At 34.0% G+C, this 16,417-nt stretch overlaps 2 protein-coding genes across 3 annotated transcripts; one reads left to right on the top strand and one right to left on the bottom strand.

Annotated features, from left to right (window-relative positions):
* The first annotated feature begins 265 nt into the window (after nucleotides 1–265).
* LOC130828155 (protein RETICULATA-RELATED 4, chloroplastic-like) lies at nucleotides 266–7,491 on the top strand. 2 transcript variants are annotated; one of them, XR_009047331.1, is made up of 9 exons: nucleotides 266–989; nucleotides 4,294–4,362; nucleotides 4,846–4,977; nucleotides 5,089–5,142; nucleotides 5,261–5,305; nucleotides 5,884–6,023; nucleotides 6,729–6,854; nucleotides 6,958–7,090; nucleotides 7,242–7,491. XR_009047331.1 is itself a non-coding variant. In XM_057693974.1 (8 exons), exons 1-8 carry the CDS (start codon nucleotides 450–452, stop codon nucleotides 7,016–7,018), a joined length of 1,167 nt encoding a protein of 388 aa, XP_057549957.1. In that variant the 5' UTR covers nucleotides 266–449; the 3' UTR covers nucleotides 7,019–7,491. The 2 variants fall into 2 exon arrangements, 1 of the variants encoding a protein (XP_057549957.1); XM_057693974.1 differs by having other exon boundaries at nucleotides 6,958–7,491.
* A 1,144-nt stretch (nucleotides 7,492–8,635) lies between these two features.
* Nucleotides 8,636–14,406, bottom strand: LOC130828154 (NAD(H) kinase 1). The gene is made up of 11 exons (XM_057693973.1): nucleotides 14,126–14,406; nucleotides 12,799–12,949; nucleotides 12,580–12,699; nucleotides 11,619–11,827; nucleotides 11,362–11,475; nucleotides 11,005–11,099; nucleotides 10,608–10,714; nucleotides 10,395–10,468; nucleotides 10,071–10,149; nucleotides 9,572–9,879; nucleotides 8,636–9,335 (listed from the first exon to the last, which is right to left on the bottom strand). The coding sequence occupies exons 1-11, from the start codon at nucleotides 14,138–14,140 to the stop codon at nucleotides 9,024–9,026; spliced, it is 1,584 nt and encodes a 527-aa protein (XP_057549956.1). The 5' UTR covers nucleotides 14,141–14,406; the 3' UTR covers nucleotides 8,636–9,023.
* Between the last annotated feature and the right edge of the window lie 2,011 nt (nucleotides 14,407–16,417).

Consider the following 16,417-nt stretch of genomic DNA (forward strand, 5'->3'; position numbering starts at 1 on the left):
TTTTAAATAAAATAACATATGTAGATTTTTTTGTTAATAGTAATAAGTAAATTAGTCCTTTTAGCATTTATCTCAATTCCACCCCAATTACCAACCCTCCATGGTAATAGTTACTCTTTCCGTTCTTTTTGTTTGTCCACTTTACCTTTTACATGCATTTTTAGTAAATTTTAAGTTTTAATATTTCTAAGTATGCATCATAACAAATTATATATTAAAAACCTTTACATCAAAACGAATCTAACATAATTTTTCTTAAAGTGAACAAACTTATAATGAACAAATAAAAAAAACGAGCGAGTAGTAATTATGGGAGTTTAATGTAATTCCCCATCCCACCTTAAATTCTCAATCCCATCAAACATACATGAAATATAAAATTTTTTAGATATAAATTCCCAATCCCATTCGCAAATTCCACATACCAAATACCCCCTAAAAATTCAACAATGGCGATCGCCGCCATAGCTTTTTCTCTCTCTTCTTTACCTAGCTACAACCTGAATTTTATCAATCACCGTTCTCTCTCTCCTTCCTTTATTCCTCCATTAACTCTAACTTCCTCCTCTAAAACCATCACTCCCCTTACTCTTTCTCTGTCCCCTCACATTCGTCGACATTTTCCTCTATGTAACTCCGGCGGTGATTTCGGTGATGGTGGAAATTTCGTCGGAGGCGGGGGTGGCGGTGATGAAAACTTCGGAGAAGGTGGAGGTCACGAGGAGGGAGATGAGAATAAGAATAAGAAGGATGTGCTTTTGGTGTTGTCGGAAACCGGAAGATCGTTAGAGAGTTTACCGAAAGATTTGGTAACAGCAATCGAAGAAGGGAGGATTCCGGTCGAGATTGTTAGGAAGTTCTTAGAACTAGAGAAATCGCCATTGGTGAGATGGTTGCTTCAATTCGGAGGATTTAAGGAAAGGTTGTTGGCTGATGATCTGTTTTTGGCTAAAGTTGCTATGGAATGCGGTGTTGGTATTTTCACTAAGGTGTGTTCTTCATTTGTTGATTTGAAAATTTTTATTCATTGTTAATTTGTTATGTTTCTTTTGTAAGTAATTTGATTACATTATGCTAATTTTTGTCTTAGATCATTTGTTAGAGTTTAAAGACACTTTATTTCAACATCATTATTGTGGAAGTTTTTTGAAGCATGAGTTGTGATCATTATGTAAGGTTGAGTTTTTGATTTCAATCAGTATGGCCTTGTTTAAGAGAATGAAGTTCATGTAGCCAACCTTAAAAGAAGGATTAAAGCAAGCCTTAAAAGAAGGATTAAGGCTATGGAATTGTTATCTTTCTTATGGTTAAAAAATATATTTGACTTTATTTTGAGGGAATATGTCCATTTAGAGTGGTGCAATACTTTTGAGAGTGGCAAAGTTTACTTTTTTTGAGTGTGATGATTTACTTTGGGTAGAGGGTTCTTTTAGACTTTGTTGACGTTACTTTTTTATGAGTGTGCAACAGTGCAAGTTGTGAATATGGGCAGTTTTTGTGAACATGGAGGTAATCAGGGTATCTTGCTATTTAGGGTAGGAGATCAAGCGTGTTTTAGTTAAGATTTTGTTAGTTTATGTTTTATTAGGTGGCGTATCGATTATCCAGATGAGTGAATCGTGAAGATAAAATAGGGTGGGTGTGCTACCGTGTTATTTTAGGAAAGTAACCAAGAAAGCTTTTTGGTTAAGTTTATAGGGGTGAAGACATAACGAATTAAGTATCATGAAGGTAAGTGAATGAGTTTTATGTGGAATTCCTGGTGATAGGGATGCCATTTACCTTTTTTTTGAAGTGGGAGAAATGGTGTTATATAAGGTAATACCGTGTTTGCAAGTATTAGTTGAGACAAATGTTCTTATTCGTGCTGGCCAAGGCATTTAATACTAACAAAGGAATTGTGGTTTTTATTGCCTTGGGATACTGAAATGATGGTGTAGAATAGGTCGAAAATTGGCAAGGTATTGCAGTTGAATTTTTAAGGTCAAAGACGACTGAGACTAGGGCTTTATTCCGCAACATAAGCTAATATCAAGCTTAATTGAAATTGAAAAGGTACTTAAATCGATATGGTGCTGAAACTGATTAGGTTCTTGAAAGTGTGGATTGTTTGGTAGAATTATGTAGAAAAGGTATTTAAAATCATATGATAAGCCCAATTGTAAAAATTCCACGGCACCTTATTTGAAAAGGTTAATATTTGAGATTTCTCGATTTAAGTCACCTTATAAGGAAAAGTTGGGTAGTTGCCACACAATCCTAATCATTTAAGTTTTCTTTAATAATTCAGCCTCTTGTCTTTTATATTGCCTTAACTGTGCTGCCAAACATAAACTAGTTGTTACTTGTAGACCATGAATTTATGGATCCCTTTATATTGGTATTCAATTTATATTAAACGGCATAGTAAGCTTCTGACATTTGTAAGTCTTAATTGGTTAGAGTTTGATATATGTATATTGGTATTCAATTTATATACCCAACTTTGTTGAAAACATCATGAGTTTGATACTTTTAATAATAATCATCTAAGAGCTTCTACAATGGTGACTTTTTTGTTTGGGCACCAAATCCTCTTTCATATCTCTTCTTCTTCCACCTCAAATGCCATTAATCCATTATAACTTGTGCCTCAATTTTCATTTTTTTTTTTACAATAGTGATCCTTGGGTATGAGTGTATATTACAATAGCAAAAAAAATATTTTACTACTTTAAATACATGTGGCAACCTTATTTATTATTCTTCTATTGGTGTTCCTCAAGATTTTCATCTAGGCACCACTATGCCCCTACATTAAAAAGTCGTGCATGCCAAGGTTATTATTGTGGACAAAATGTCAAGGTCGTGGAATTTAACCAAAGAAAAAAGTATTGTTGTTGATGGTCTTAAGTGAAGTTACTCGTTTCAGTTCTTTAGATGATAATTGTCTTTGATTGTGTAGTACTCTTTACCCTTGAGGATTTAGTTTACCTAGAGAAAGCAGTGAAGTGAAGAAAATTAAAACAGACAACTTGATGAAATAGAAGTGCATGTTCTACTTGTGTTGGCTAATACCTTTCCAAAACACTTTAAAAGGAACTAACTAGACCTTAAGGAATTCGAGAAGTGGAGAAGGAGAAAGAATGTGAAGGAGTAGTTGTAGAAGAGGAGTAGAAATTTGTAGATGAAACCGCATTTTGAAGCACAAGAGTTGAAAATGAGATAGAGTCCTTTACACCTAAGATATCAAATGTGTGAGCAATAGCGAGCAGAATGATTGAGTGAAGTATGACGTCGTGGAGCTAGACATTTGAAATGCAAATGAGTTCTATGATTAAACATATGATGAAGAAGTTGAATCTATGAACTAGAACGTTGTGTTTATCAATGATCATGTGTGAAGTTAGTATTTTTTTTAAAAAAAAACCATGGAGTTCATCTAAATATTTTCTACTCCTCTTGCTACAACCGTGGAGTTCATCAATTTATAATGTGTTGCCATTTTTCGACTAATTGGTGCTCAATTATGCATAATTTGGATATAGAAAGAGGAAAGAAAGGCAAGAGAGGAATGGGAAGGGGAAGGGAGGGAAGACTGATGAAGATTTCTTCCAAGTCTCTTCATTGCTGGGGATAATTGTTTCTCACTAATTATGAAGGATTTCTCCCCTCTAATTCGCCCCCTTCATTTCAGTTCCCTTCTGTATAAATGTCTGAAAATTCATTCTTTCATTTTCCTCCATTTTATTTAATCCTGATTCCAAGCAAACTTTTATTGTGCCTAGCTGTATGAGCTATACAACTCCATTGTAAATGGTGCAACAGATTGGTGACGCTATCCACATTTTTTGTCCTTCTCCATCTTCTTCAGCTCTCTTGTCATTTGGATAAGGGGACTCTTTTTTTATTACCTTCATGGTTTTTGGTGATCTCATTGAAGCATTTTAAAACCAATGGAGCTTATCAACCTCGCGGTGCCCAAATAGTGTGATTAGTTAAGCAATATGGATTATATGGCTTCATAGTAAAACAATATGCTCAAATGTTTCTTCCATGTCATATTTTTCTTTAATTGTTTAGTCATTTGTGAACTGCTTTAAAATTTAGCTTTGTTTCTATAGTATGAATCGGTTGACCTTTGTTATTGGATGCTTTCTTATTGAGGTACCCTTTTTCTTTTATTAAATCTGCTGGACTTCTAATTCTTCATTCTTGACTCTCATTGGGTTTCTATTCCTTGTGAGTTATTGGGCTACATATATGAACTTTTCAATATTTATTTTTGATACATGTGATTTTCTTGTTGTTTAGACTGCTGCAGAATATGAGAAAAGACGGGAAAATTTCTTCAAAGAACTGGAAGTTGTTTTTGCCGATGTGGTATGTTATTCTGCCAAAGACTATGATTTTCTGCACTTTCAGTTTGCTGTTCAATTACATTGAGAGGCTGGTCATAACCACAAGGGCATGCATCTGAATGCTTGTTGGTTGCAATTTGAAGTAGACATTAAGGATTTCTGTGTTCTATCATGCTCCTTTCTTCCCGTGCCTTTCAAAGCTAAATCAGTGTAGGATGTTTAACCGAGAAATTTAAGTTCTTTCCTTTGATTTATTTAGTGGAATATAGAACCGTTTGTTTTCAAAGAAATTCGACATATCAATTAGTCTTCATGCCAGCAAAAGCTGGTATAGTCATTAGTCTGTAACTTAAGTAATCTTTGGGAACAGCTTGTCAAGTTATTTACCAGGATTGGAGATTTATGGTTGTTATTTTTGAAAGAAAATGGGGTTAACAATTAGAAAAATTGCATGCTAGAGTGTTCTTGGTGTTGCTTTCTGATTTTCTATTCCTTTTGTGAAAAGGTTATGGCCGTAATTGCAGATTTTATGCTTGTGTATCTTCCTGCGCCAACCATTGCTCTCCGGAAACCTCTTGCATTAAATGCTGGACCTATTACGAAGTTTTTCCACAGTTGTCCTGACAATGCTTTCCAGGTCCTAAACTAAAGGCAAAATCATTTTTGGTTGACTAGTTTGGGTTGTATTTGATTTGGTGTATGCTTTATTTACAAACTCTTAGGTCTCATATTAAATTTCTTTTTCCAGATTGCTCTTGGCGGTGCTTCATATTCATTGATACAGAGAGTTGGGGCCATCGTAGTAAGTGCGTTGGTTTAAGTTTCATGGATTGCATCTTCTTATTTTGAATTTTCAAGCATTGGGTTACTTGGAAGGTTTAAGCTATATTTGGTATACTCTAATTGGTTATTTTATGCAGCGGAATGGGTCTAAACTTTTTGCTGTTGGCACTACCTCCTCTTTGGTACGTTGTTATCTTATTATTTGTTTAATCTTGACATTTAGAACTTATCTTAAATGGATAGTTTCGACTTGGTTTTGCCTGATTACTGATATTTATGCTTCTATGGCTCAATTGGAACTTTATTTTGTTTCTTTTTGGTTGTAATGCTTCCCATTTTGGTTTCCTTCTCTTCTCCCCCTTGCCTCCACTTGATTCTTCTCCCGACCCTTTTTAATAGTTGTACAATCTTTTTGGTTGCACGTTTGCAACTACTAAGAAACAGGGGAAGTAACTTGTTAGTGTTTGCAGATCAGTAGACCAGTTTGCTGTTTCCTTCATTCTAGATGTGTATGCACTAACGATCAATGTATCAGCATGATATTTCTTTTATTCTTGACATGTATGAGTTCCTTGCAAACAATCATAGTATTTTCTACAACAAATGATGATGATTGATGGATCATGTATGCGCTCTTGCAAACCCTCTCTTGAGCTTCTAAAATTCCATTTGTCAGGAAAGGGGACCTGGTGGCGAATTTTATTGTATCTAAAAGAATTATATATACAAGTTTCGAGCATAATGGTCTTCATATATGCAGGTTGGTACAGTCATAACGAATGCTGTTATTAACGCACGGAAAGCTGTTGATAAGTCAGCAGCTGATGAAGTAGAGAATGTCCCGGTCCTATCCACTAGTGTAGGTTATGGTGTGTATATGGCAGTTTCAAGCAACCTTAGGTATGTACATACTTTTGGCTATGAATTGCTGCAAGTGAAAATTTTGATGTCTGTTTAGTATGTCAGCTTAGAGAAGTAGCTGGAATATATAAATTTGTTCTATAAATTAGTTAGGTTACTTTCTGTCTTTAGGTCTATCCATTAATAAAAATAATTAGATGGGCTTGGACCAACATGTCATCTTTTTCGCTGACTGAAATGTAATGAACAGGATAAACCAGTTCCCGACAGGGTTTTTTTAGCTGTGAGCCTGTGACTAATATTAGCAGCCTATGGTCTCGTAAGGGGGGGGGGGGATTACATTTGCGATTGTGATATAGATCTACGCTATTTCACATGCAATTTTAGGTGCTTATGAGTGATTTCTATATCAGACATAATTTTGTGTATTGTACTTGTAATATCTGGAGGAACTTTGCTTTTCTGTTAACCTAATTAATCATCTTGATGCCAGTGCCACAAATACATTAAGAATCAGGGTTAACTTCCTGTCATCAACGTATCAAATTCCTTTTTGAAAGCTTATTTTAGCTATAGCTAGTCAGATTTGAGCAATATTTGTTTCTTTATTAAGATATATCTCTTTTCATTAGGGTAACACCACCTTTGGTTTCATGGATACATTCTTTGTTTCTTATTGCAAACACTATTGTGTGTCGAGATATGTTCTCATCTGCTATAATCTGCTACTGACTGTGTATGCAGATATCAAATTTTGGCTGGTGTAATTGAACAACGGATACTGGAACCTATGTTTCACAACCAGAAACTAGTGCTAAGTGCTCTTTGCTTTGCCGTAAGGACTGGCAACACATTCTTAGGTTCACTACTGTAAGTGTTGTACTTTGCTTTCATGATTCTTTCTTTTTTTTTCTTTTACTCTCATCTTGCCTCCTCTGGCTCTCATTTTTACGCCGGTTTTTGTATCTGTTAGATGGGTGGACTATGCACGCTGGATCGGTATTCAGAAAGCTCATGATGAAGAGCATGCTTAAGAGTAGTAGATTCACGTGGTTTTGCCATCACACAAAACATAGGCTAACTTATTAGTCTTTATTATACAGGAGGTTTGTGCTCTCATATTACCATCTATATTTTTAATGTATTAAAAAGAGAATGGAAAGCCCAGTGTCTATGCCTTTTCTTCCTCTCTTTGTACCTGTATTTTTTTCACCAATGGAAGTGAAGTTCTCAGGAAGACTAGAAATTTTCATACAGGAAGAATGGAAGTTGGCAAACTGAAGCATATTTGTTCCTTTTTTCGAGCTCGAGTCTTGATAAGGATCTTCAACAAGACTTGAAGCCGCCTCTTGGTTTGAGAATGACTAATAATTTCTCATTTGATTGCAACTGAACATTTTTCTTTTTTCTTTAATTCTGAGGGAAAGCATATTTAATAATTCAATACAATTGCGATGGTTATAGATTTAGCTCTGAGATTTATTGATTATACTTGTTTTGTTTCTAAGCTTGCATGTTTTCCCTTTTGCGTTTTTGCCATTGACGCCAATCTAAAAGGCATGAACGGAGTTTAATGTTGATTTGAGTCTCTGAACAAGCCTCATGAAATAGACTTTAAATTTTTGGAATACCATATGAATTGTTTGACTTGCATAATCATTCTAGAATTTTTAATAAAAGTGATATTTTACGAGGAATTTACATATTTTCTCATGGGGTTTGTTTGACTTTGACCAATACTTTTTTTCTTGTTTTTGTAAAACAATGAAAATTTAATTTCATGATTGGATTTTAAGCTAGTTAAAGTTAGTTTTTAGTTAGGATTACAAATGATGTTTTTGTTGGTTTTTTTTGTTAGTTTTTGATTAGTCAAACTAAAAAAATTATACTGTGTATATGACTTTTACAACTGGTTAAAATGTTGGCTTATAAGCCAGAATTAAAATCTATTATTTGTAGCTTTTTTCTATTAGTTATTGGGTTTTTAATTCATTTTTTTTAATAAATAACCAATAATTAACAATACATTTTTAGTAAATATCATACCTATTAACTTATCCAATCGGCTTAACAGATAAAAGAACCAACGCTACCAATTTGGCAAACAAATCAGTTGAGTCATTCAATTGAAAGTTTGAAACTATATAATCTTTTAGAAATAAAGTTAATCTCTAATGGGGGCTCAAGCACATGTAGTTATATAATGCTTTTTTTGTCTTAAATGCCTGCTATATTATGATTGATGGCAATCTTCATCATTTAAATTTATTTTATATATTACAACTAATGTGTAAGAATAAATATGCTCTAGTGAAATCTTATTTGGATCATTTAATCGCATACTTTAAAAATTTTAATTTTGTATAATTCAATAAATATATTAATCAAAATAACTCATTTTATTGCCTAAAAAATCAAATATAATATAATAAGTATTCCTAATAAAAATGATAAAGTACTCCATATACCACGAGATACGAAGGAGCATTTGGCATTTAGCTGTCGCCTAATTCACTTGATGTATTAGACTAATTGATAATATTGACTTTTTATAAAAATTGATTATAACCATTATAGTTTAAAACTTATATATGAAAAAATTTTTGATGAGACAAAAACTCAAAAATTTTATTTCTAAATTCCCAAAAAAAAAAAAAAAAAAAAAAACTCATTTAAATACTAAATTACACCCAAATTGAGTCTCATCAAGGATGCTCATATACCACAACAGAATGAATTACAGATCATGAGAAACCATGAAGCTATTTTGTCAGGTTTACATTTACTACTATACTAGCTAGTATAAGATGAGAATTATTACGAGGTACTTTGTACTTTTTGCAATGGTATACATCATACATGTAACTTGTAAGGTAAATACATTCTATGGTTGGTCACATTACTAGGTCACGTAATTGATAACCTACGATACGATGGCTCGAAGAAAAACACTACCCATCATTAGATCTGTGTAACGATTTTAGACACCTTTAATATACTACACATAATCGACTTTTTACGTGCAATGTAGAACTATCATCAATTACCAAAACTAGGACCATCGAAGGACTGTGTCTTTCTCAGATTCCAATGCAAACCTTCGTGGATGCTACGCAAGAAATCACAGGTGGAATCGACTTGACATGCAGTTGGAACAGGCCACGGTGCCATGCTGCATATAAGCGCATCTCCGGGTGCTAACTGTTTTCGGTCTTTTCCGTCAAATGATACCCATGCAGGACCTCTGCTGTTGAATGGTACTTGCACTCTCAGTGTTACGTGTTCGGGCAATATCAACGGTCGAAATGAAAGAGAGTGTGGGCAGATTGGAGTAAATAGAATTCCAGGAACCTGTCAAAAAATCGTAGTAAGGACGGAACTCTGATGAGTAGATATCTTACGTATGAATCAGTGTATCATGATTCGCCAAGTGATTCGGTTTTTGAATTTGCGATTCCCTCAATATGGTCTAAAAATAGCCCAAAACCGACATAATTTACTTTTTTTGTTCGTGATTCGTGAGGAGATCAGTCACTGAAACTATTAAGAAAGCCGAGTAGACATTAAGTTTAGCTATCAAAACACACCTGTGGATGAACCATTGATCCTCCAGCAGCCAATGAATAAGCAGTGCTTCCAGAAGTAGTGGATAAGATTAATCCGTCTCCTTGAACACACGTCACGAAAGTGTTGTCACAATAACATTCCAGATTTGTGAGATACGAGGATATTCCTCGATCAATAGTGACTTCATTCAGAACGAGAATAGGCTCCTCCGTATCATACTCGTGCTTTGCAGAATCTCGAATTACATGGCATTGTAATCTGTGCCGTAATGTAATACTGATGGGACCTTGCAGCACTGAATCAAGTGATTCCTTGTACTGCTCACTGTCTATAGGAATGTTAAAGAACAACTCCGAATATAAAAAGGTAAATTAGATAAAACTAGAAAATTCAGAGGGGGAAACCTGATAAGCGTACATAACATATCATGGGGCCCAACTAAATAACTAATAGTTAAGGCCCCAATATGTTAACTAGATAACTACTTTTTCAACCAAGAAAAAAAATCGGAAAGGATACAAAATGGAGTCATGAAGCCGAGAGATCCCATAGAAAATGGAACAACAGGAGGAACAGGTCCTTTGAACATTGAAGCAGCCTACATCAACACGCATGAGTTACTTGCATATCAAGTAAAGCAAATATGCGGGCTAGGGGAGGTTAACCCATATATAATTCTAACCTAATTAGTCAAAACAAGCAAAGAGGTTCCGAAGACTTAAAGTGAACGACGTTTCCATTCTATGAAAAACACCCAATAGTATTCTCAAGTTACTCTTTCTCGTATTTTTAACATCCACATCGTTCCGAAAGAAAAGAAAGGATAGGAACATTGACACATACCCAAAGTACAGTTCCATCACCACCAAGAGTCACGACCAGATCAACTTTCGTATGTAAGAGTATGACCTCCTCGTCTGTCAATTATTGATAAAATTATAAGTTAATCCAGTTTCCTTGAAAAAATTTTGAAGTAGATATAGTAACAACCATGAGTTGCAAGTGTTAAAAGACAAAGAACGTGAAAGTATCAGAATTTCGAAGCTCAAAACTTACTATCCTTCCATGTCTGAACAAAGTTGAAAGAAGATGACTCATCTAAGAGTTCAGTTCGAACTCGTGGTTCTACATATACGTTTAGCTTCTTCTGTTCATTCAACCATCTGCAAAAAATAAAGTATATATATAACAAAACTTCAAAGTTGAAACTCTTATAGTTTTCCAGATTGAACTGTATTAAGCTATGTTACTTGGACTCGGGTACTGATGTATACTGGTACATGTCCAAGTGTTGGATAAGTCCAAATATTCATTTTACGCCTAAAATGAAGTCTCTAAGTGCCGTACAATGCTCGAGGATCAAGGATCGGACATGAGTACGTGAAGCAAAATGAAGAGTCCGAGTAACACATAAGTCATGTTTGAACTACTAGCACATAAAAGCGTTGTATACCTGACGAGTTCGCAGCATAAAAGTCGTACAGAAGTTGAATTTGGTTTGGTCAAAACAAGCACAGTCTGGGGTTCACTCTCCCACTTGAGAAATATCTGAAAGCATGAACAACCAATCATTCAATTGTGATACACGAGAGGGGTTAAATATATTGTAACATAATTCCAAAGCTCATTTCCGCTGCAGTAACATGCTTAAATTAATCTAGACTCCAGTTTTTAGCAATCGTAATTAAGCATTACTCAAACAAAACGTTATTAGATATCTTTAAGGAAGATTTTCGTTGTAAGAGATTGCACAGTACAGAAAACAGGCATAGTAAGTGTGAGTTACTTCTAGCGGCAAGCATCGGTATACCTGTTTGCTACTACGCTCAGTCATTGATATGTTTCCTCTGTCAAAAGAGACGACATCATGCTTATACTGATTGCCGTTTGTACCTTCGCTATTCCACGATAGTTTGAATGACGCCTACATAAAAAACATTTACTACAACGTCACCACTATGACAATATAAATGTGAAAAATTGGTCTATAAGACTATAACTCATAAGACTAATGTGTCAGAAACAGCATGCTAGATCACATATTAATGACTTTGACTAAGAAACTACCTTTTTCAGCATCCTTTTGTTTATAGACTCAGAATCCGATGATAATTCTCCATTGCGAAGAACCTCGTGATTGCATATTCCATTTGCCCCACAACAGTGGCCATTTTTCCGATTTTCCGGGTCCGCTGGGGAATACTCTTCTGGTTGGTTAGTTGACTTTTCTATTCTCATATTTAGGAGGTCACAACCGTGGTTCCCAACTGATAACGCTGCCATGAAATGAACAACTTATTACCACACTTTTTAAAGAAACCATCACAAGGCACTTAAGTCTATAGCCACAAATAAAAGTTTAACCGGATTTGTTCGTCAGCGTATTATAAAACTACTTCTACTCACAATTGTGCCTAATGCTAGAAAGATTCCTCATTGCACATGTCTATATATCTCATTGATAAATGCTTCGATATATCTTCAAAAAATATTTCTATATATCTTCTCAATTCAAATAATTATAATAATAATCATGGAGCTAGAAACATTCCTCTGTTATCTTATTTTGTATCTAGGACTTAGTCAGAAAAAAGAACTGAGAAAAAGGCTGGTCTTGAAGAACTGTTCCACCAAGGAAATCACCTCATAAGACAGTGCCGGTTTTGAGCACAAATCGGGTAGCCGACTGCCTAGAGCCCCCAGAAATAAAGGACCTTAAATATTAAATGGTGCTATTCATGCTCGGTTCTGAGAAACACTTTTTAAGTGATTTTTTTGTAAACTTTTTTATATTTGAATTAGTTTTAGAACATAATGTTACAAATACATTTTGTCTTGGAATTATTTTTCTTGAAGTGGAAAAAATTTTATCTTTTGATGTAATGATGGGCCTCCAAAATCTTTGCTCCGCCCCTTCCATAAGGAGTATAGAATATAAAACCAAGACCGCACAAAGGCAAGAATTAAGCAACAGTTCAAAAAGTAAAAATGATCAAATTAAAACAAGTTTTGTGTGCATGTAATGAACCTTTGCGCTCCAGTTGAAGGTTCCTCGATTTCTCAAGCTCAAATTTCCGCTTCCATTCAGCTGCTTCGGCTTGAGCTGAAGCCTTTCCCTCTACAACATGCCTTAATGCCTTTGCAACAGCTAAAGAAGCAGATAATTTCATAAGAATATCATCACATGTCAAAATACTAAAAAAGTATATTCTCATAAAAAAGAGTATCAAATGTCAAAAAATCTTACTTCGCATAGCTTCAGAAAACTCAACAAGATTCTCATCTATCCCTTGAAGAGGTTGCTGAAGGACCTCCTGTACTTCCTTTTCGGAACAGGACAGGGAAAGTGAATCTGAAGTTCCATTTTCATACGGTGGAGAAGAAACACTTCCAAATTCCTACAAGCAGAAAGCCATGAATGGTAAGTACACGGTCAAGTGAGACTCGAATAGGAGTAACTTTACTAGCCACTACCCTTAACAACAACAATGCCAAAGACTTAATGCCGAAAGATTGAGGTCAACTACATGAACTTTTACATCAGTTCGAGTGGTTATCCACATGAACGTGAACATGGGATATGACTAGGTTTTACTAAGTTGATTCTCATATACTCACCGCTCGCCCTCCTCCTTTATTTGTGCTTGGGATTGGCCACTACCCTTCAAACATAATCAAAATACACTTCCAATCCAACCTCCTTTGCGATCAAGGAAAAAGATTCAACAAAAGAAGGCGGTAATTGAAACTCCAAGAACATGAGCATTCTTCTTTTTTCTTCTCTATACTCCCTCCCATACAAAAAGATGGAAACACAATACAATCATGGAAAATAAGGAAATACACACTTATTACTCCTATAAGATACAACCCCTTTTCTTTGTACACCTAATGCAAATTAGAAAATTTATGTCTCATAAATCTTCTTCCATCTATTTGGGAGAGCGAAAGCTCATACATAATCCATTTCCAACAATCAATTTTCTTTATAGGGAGAATTGACACAACATTCAAGCTAAGCACTCAATTACAATAGCTAAAGAAATCAACATTTCAACATAAACCAATTAGTGTTACCCAATTTTCTAATCCCTCTAAAATTTGCAAATAAAACAAGAAAAATTAGTACATTTGGAGCCATGTTGTAATTCATACAATGAAATGAGTAACATTGTTCAACCCAAAAATAATTTTAACCATCCAAAAACACCCATTTCTAACACAAAACTTGATTCCTTTAAATTCAATCACAACTTTGCCAATATAGCAAACTAAGAATAAAGCATTCTTAAACATATAACATTCAAACTTTTACCTTAATTCACAATTCTAGCAAGTAAGTTAATACTTTCCAATTCAATCACAATTTTCCAAATCAAGCAAAGTGAAATATAAAACACCCTTATAACTTAAAAGAAACTAACTTCAACTTAATTCACAATTCTTACAAAAAACCAACCCAAATTGAAGTGCAATAACAGCAAAATTAAACAAAAAACCCTAACCCCCAATTAACATTTATGAAAACAGATTCCAACTTTGCCACAAATGAACAAAGACACAATTGAATTCACCTGACGAGGAGACATGATAATGGATCAAATGAATAGAAACCCAGAAATCCAATTCCAAGAAAAATGGAAGAAAGAGAAATATGAGAGAAATTGGGATTTTGGGTTTTTCTTTCTCTCAACTACCCTTTTTGAGTTTCAATGATCATCAGACAGCAAGAAATAAGGGGAGTAAGTAGCTTCAAGTCTTCAACGTTTGTGGGTTTGTTTATTATGACAGGGAGAGTGACGACTCTAGAAAAAGATTGTGGGACCTACTTAATGTGGGGAGACTTCTCTAAGAATTTAGATTTGATCAATTGTAGAAAATAATATTGTAGATGTGAATGAGATTAGTTTCTACGAAACACGTTGGCTCATGGCCCGCACGAGCATGGCTCGTTTGAGGCATGACCCAGCTCGAGTGCTCGACTTGATTCACACTGCGTAGTTTGTCAGCCTTTGCAGTGTGTTATGGGCGTACCATGTTTATCGTTTATTGAAATTGAAATATAACACATACTCTATAGGTGCAGTTTGTCAAATCCGTTATTTTATAATTTGTTTATAAGTTTTAATAATATAAAAATCAAAAAAAAATTATATTGTGAAATCACACGAATTGTTTGTTCTTATCCTGTTATGGGTGATGGGGCATTGATTAACGATAGTTAGCATTGTCAGTGCTTTATATTACTTTCTCTTATTCATTATTATTATCTTATTTACTTTTTGTACTTTATTCATTGCAATATTTCAACCCTAAATATATTTATATATGTATAATTAAAAAAAATAATAACTAAATGTTAATAAAATTTACATTGTGACTAATCAAATAATATCTCATAGATATGTGCACGTTTTCATGAGCCATTGTTTGAAAATAGTAAGCAGTAGCACAACACAATATTGTTTGCAATCCATTAAGTTCATTGTCATTTATCAATCTAATATCTCGTCTGTAAACAGGGTTTGAATAAGGAAAAATGACAAAGATTTTATACATGTCCTCCCTTCAAAGAGAGGACTAGAGAAATGCAATCAATTTTACCCAAAAAGCAAAAAGCCCTGTATAAAGAGGAGTTGGAGTACATGATTGCCTCAAGAGTAACATTACCTGCAAAAAAAATCATAAGTAGGAAACCAATTCTAAAATAAACAATAAATACGATGGGTAAGAAGAAAAAAGAACTAGTAAGCAGCAGTTAGACATAAAGGCAAGAAAGACAATTAATAAAACTACTAATAATCTGGAATAAGAATCTGCTGTCTCCACTTATTTCTATCTCCAGTCAAATTCTCAAAAAAATACAACTCATTCAAGTTATCCTTAATTTGTAATCCACTAAAATATGACCTACTAAGTAAATGACTTGCTCCGATTCGACTCATAGGGGCACATCCGCACATGCCACTATCCAAATTCCATGTCTAATGCCAAAAACATGGAAAAATCAAAAAAGTTTGGCAGGAATCAATTATAAGGATAAATTATGTTGTGGTTAGTTGAGCAACGAGTAGTTGGTATAATTACCGAGATCTGACGCTTTAGAATGTGCGACGGTCGTACTCGTTAGTTACAATGTCTTGACGTTTAGATTTTGGGATCCTACTTCCAACTTCCAAGAACCTTGTACTACAAAGTCGAATCTTTGACAAACCAATTTGTACTACTACTTTTTCATTTTATTTTTGTCCCTTTCTCTTTTTTTTTTTAAGTCAAAATTTTTAAAGATTATTTTATAAGAATAGATATTGAATGAAATCTCCGACCTCTACAGTACACGTGTATAAAAATTGATGACCGATTCAAGATTTTAAGATTTTGTTTAAATCAATTGAAATTCAATAGTCAATACAAATAAAGTCAAATTTTAGTTGATTGAGACTTAATTTATATTGATCTAATTTGAATTTGAATAGGCTCCAACTCCATGTAAAATTTAAATTTGATAAGGCTTGATATTAATTTGACCTTGATATTGATTTGACATAGATCAAAACTTGAGGTAAATAGATCTCTACTTTAATTGTTAGACCTCTCACTTTAGTAGTTAAAATAGTTATTTTAGATTTAAAGTAAATATAACCACAAAAATGGCTAATTTTTACATTTAAAATGACTCTTTTAAACAATTAAAGTGAGTGTTTTGGCATCCAAGTGTCACATTAAGATTTCAAAAAAGTGTGTTAAATACTAAACAGCTTAAATTGAGTATATTTTTTAGTATGAAACTGAATATTTTATTAATTTAGGTGAATTACTTAACCAATTTAAATAATATTGTACTAAATAATTTGTGTTTGCACAAT

Source organism: Amaranthus tricolor, chromosome 12, assembly GCF_026212465.1.
Source record: "Amaranthus tricolor cultivar Red isolate AtriRed21 chromosome 12, ASM2621246v1, whole genome shotgun sequence".
NCBI lineage: Eukaryota > Viridiplantae > Streptophyta > Magnoliopsida > Caryophyllales > Amaranthaceae > Amaranthus > Amaranthus tricolor.

Bases quoted from the DNA above. Each gene is read 5' to 3' on its own strand.
- LOC130828155 (XM_057693974.1), top strand. From the start codon at position 450: ATGGCGATCGCCGCCATAGCTTTTTCTCTCTCTTCTTTACCTAGCTAC. The intron at 4,363-4,845 runs GTATGTTATTCT...TTTTGTGAAAAG, and splicing joins AAGTTGTTTTTGCCGATGTG to GTTATGGCCGTAATTGCAGA. The intron at 5,306-5,883 runs GTACGTTGTTAT...TCATATATGCAG, and splicing joins TTGGCACTACCTCCTCTTTG to GTTGGTACAGTCATAACGAA.
- LOC130828154 (XM_057693973.1), bottom strand. The intron at 11,476-11,618 runs GTAGTTTCTTAG...TTTTTTATGTAG, and splicing joins ACAAAAGGATGCTGAAAAAG to GCGTCATTCAAACTATCGTG. The intron at 10,715-11,004 runs GTATACAACGCT...TATTTTTTGCAG, and splicing joins TTATGCTGCGAACTCGTCAG to ATGGTTGAATGAACAGAAGA.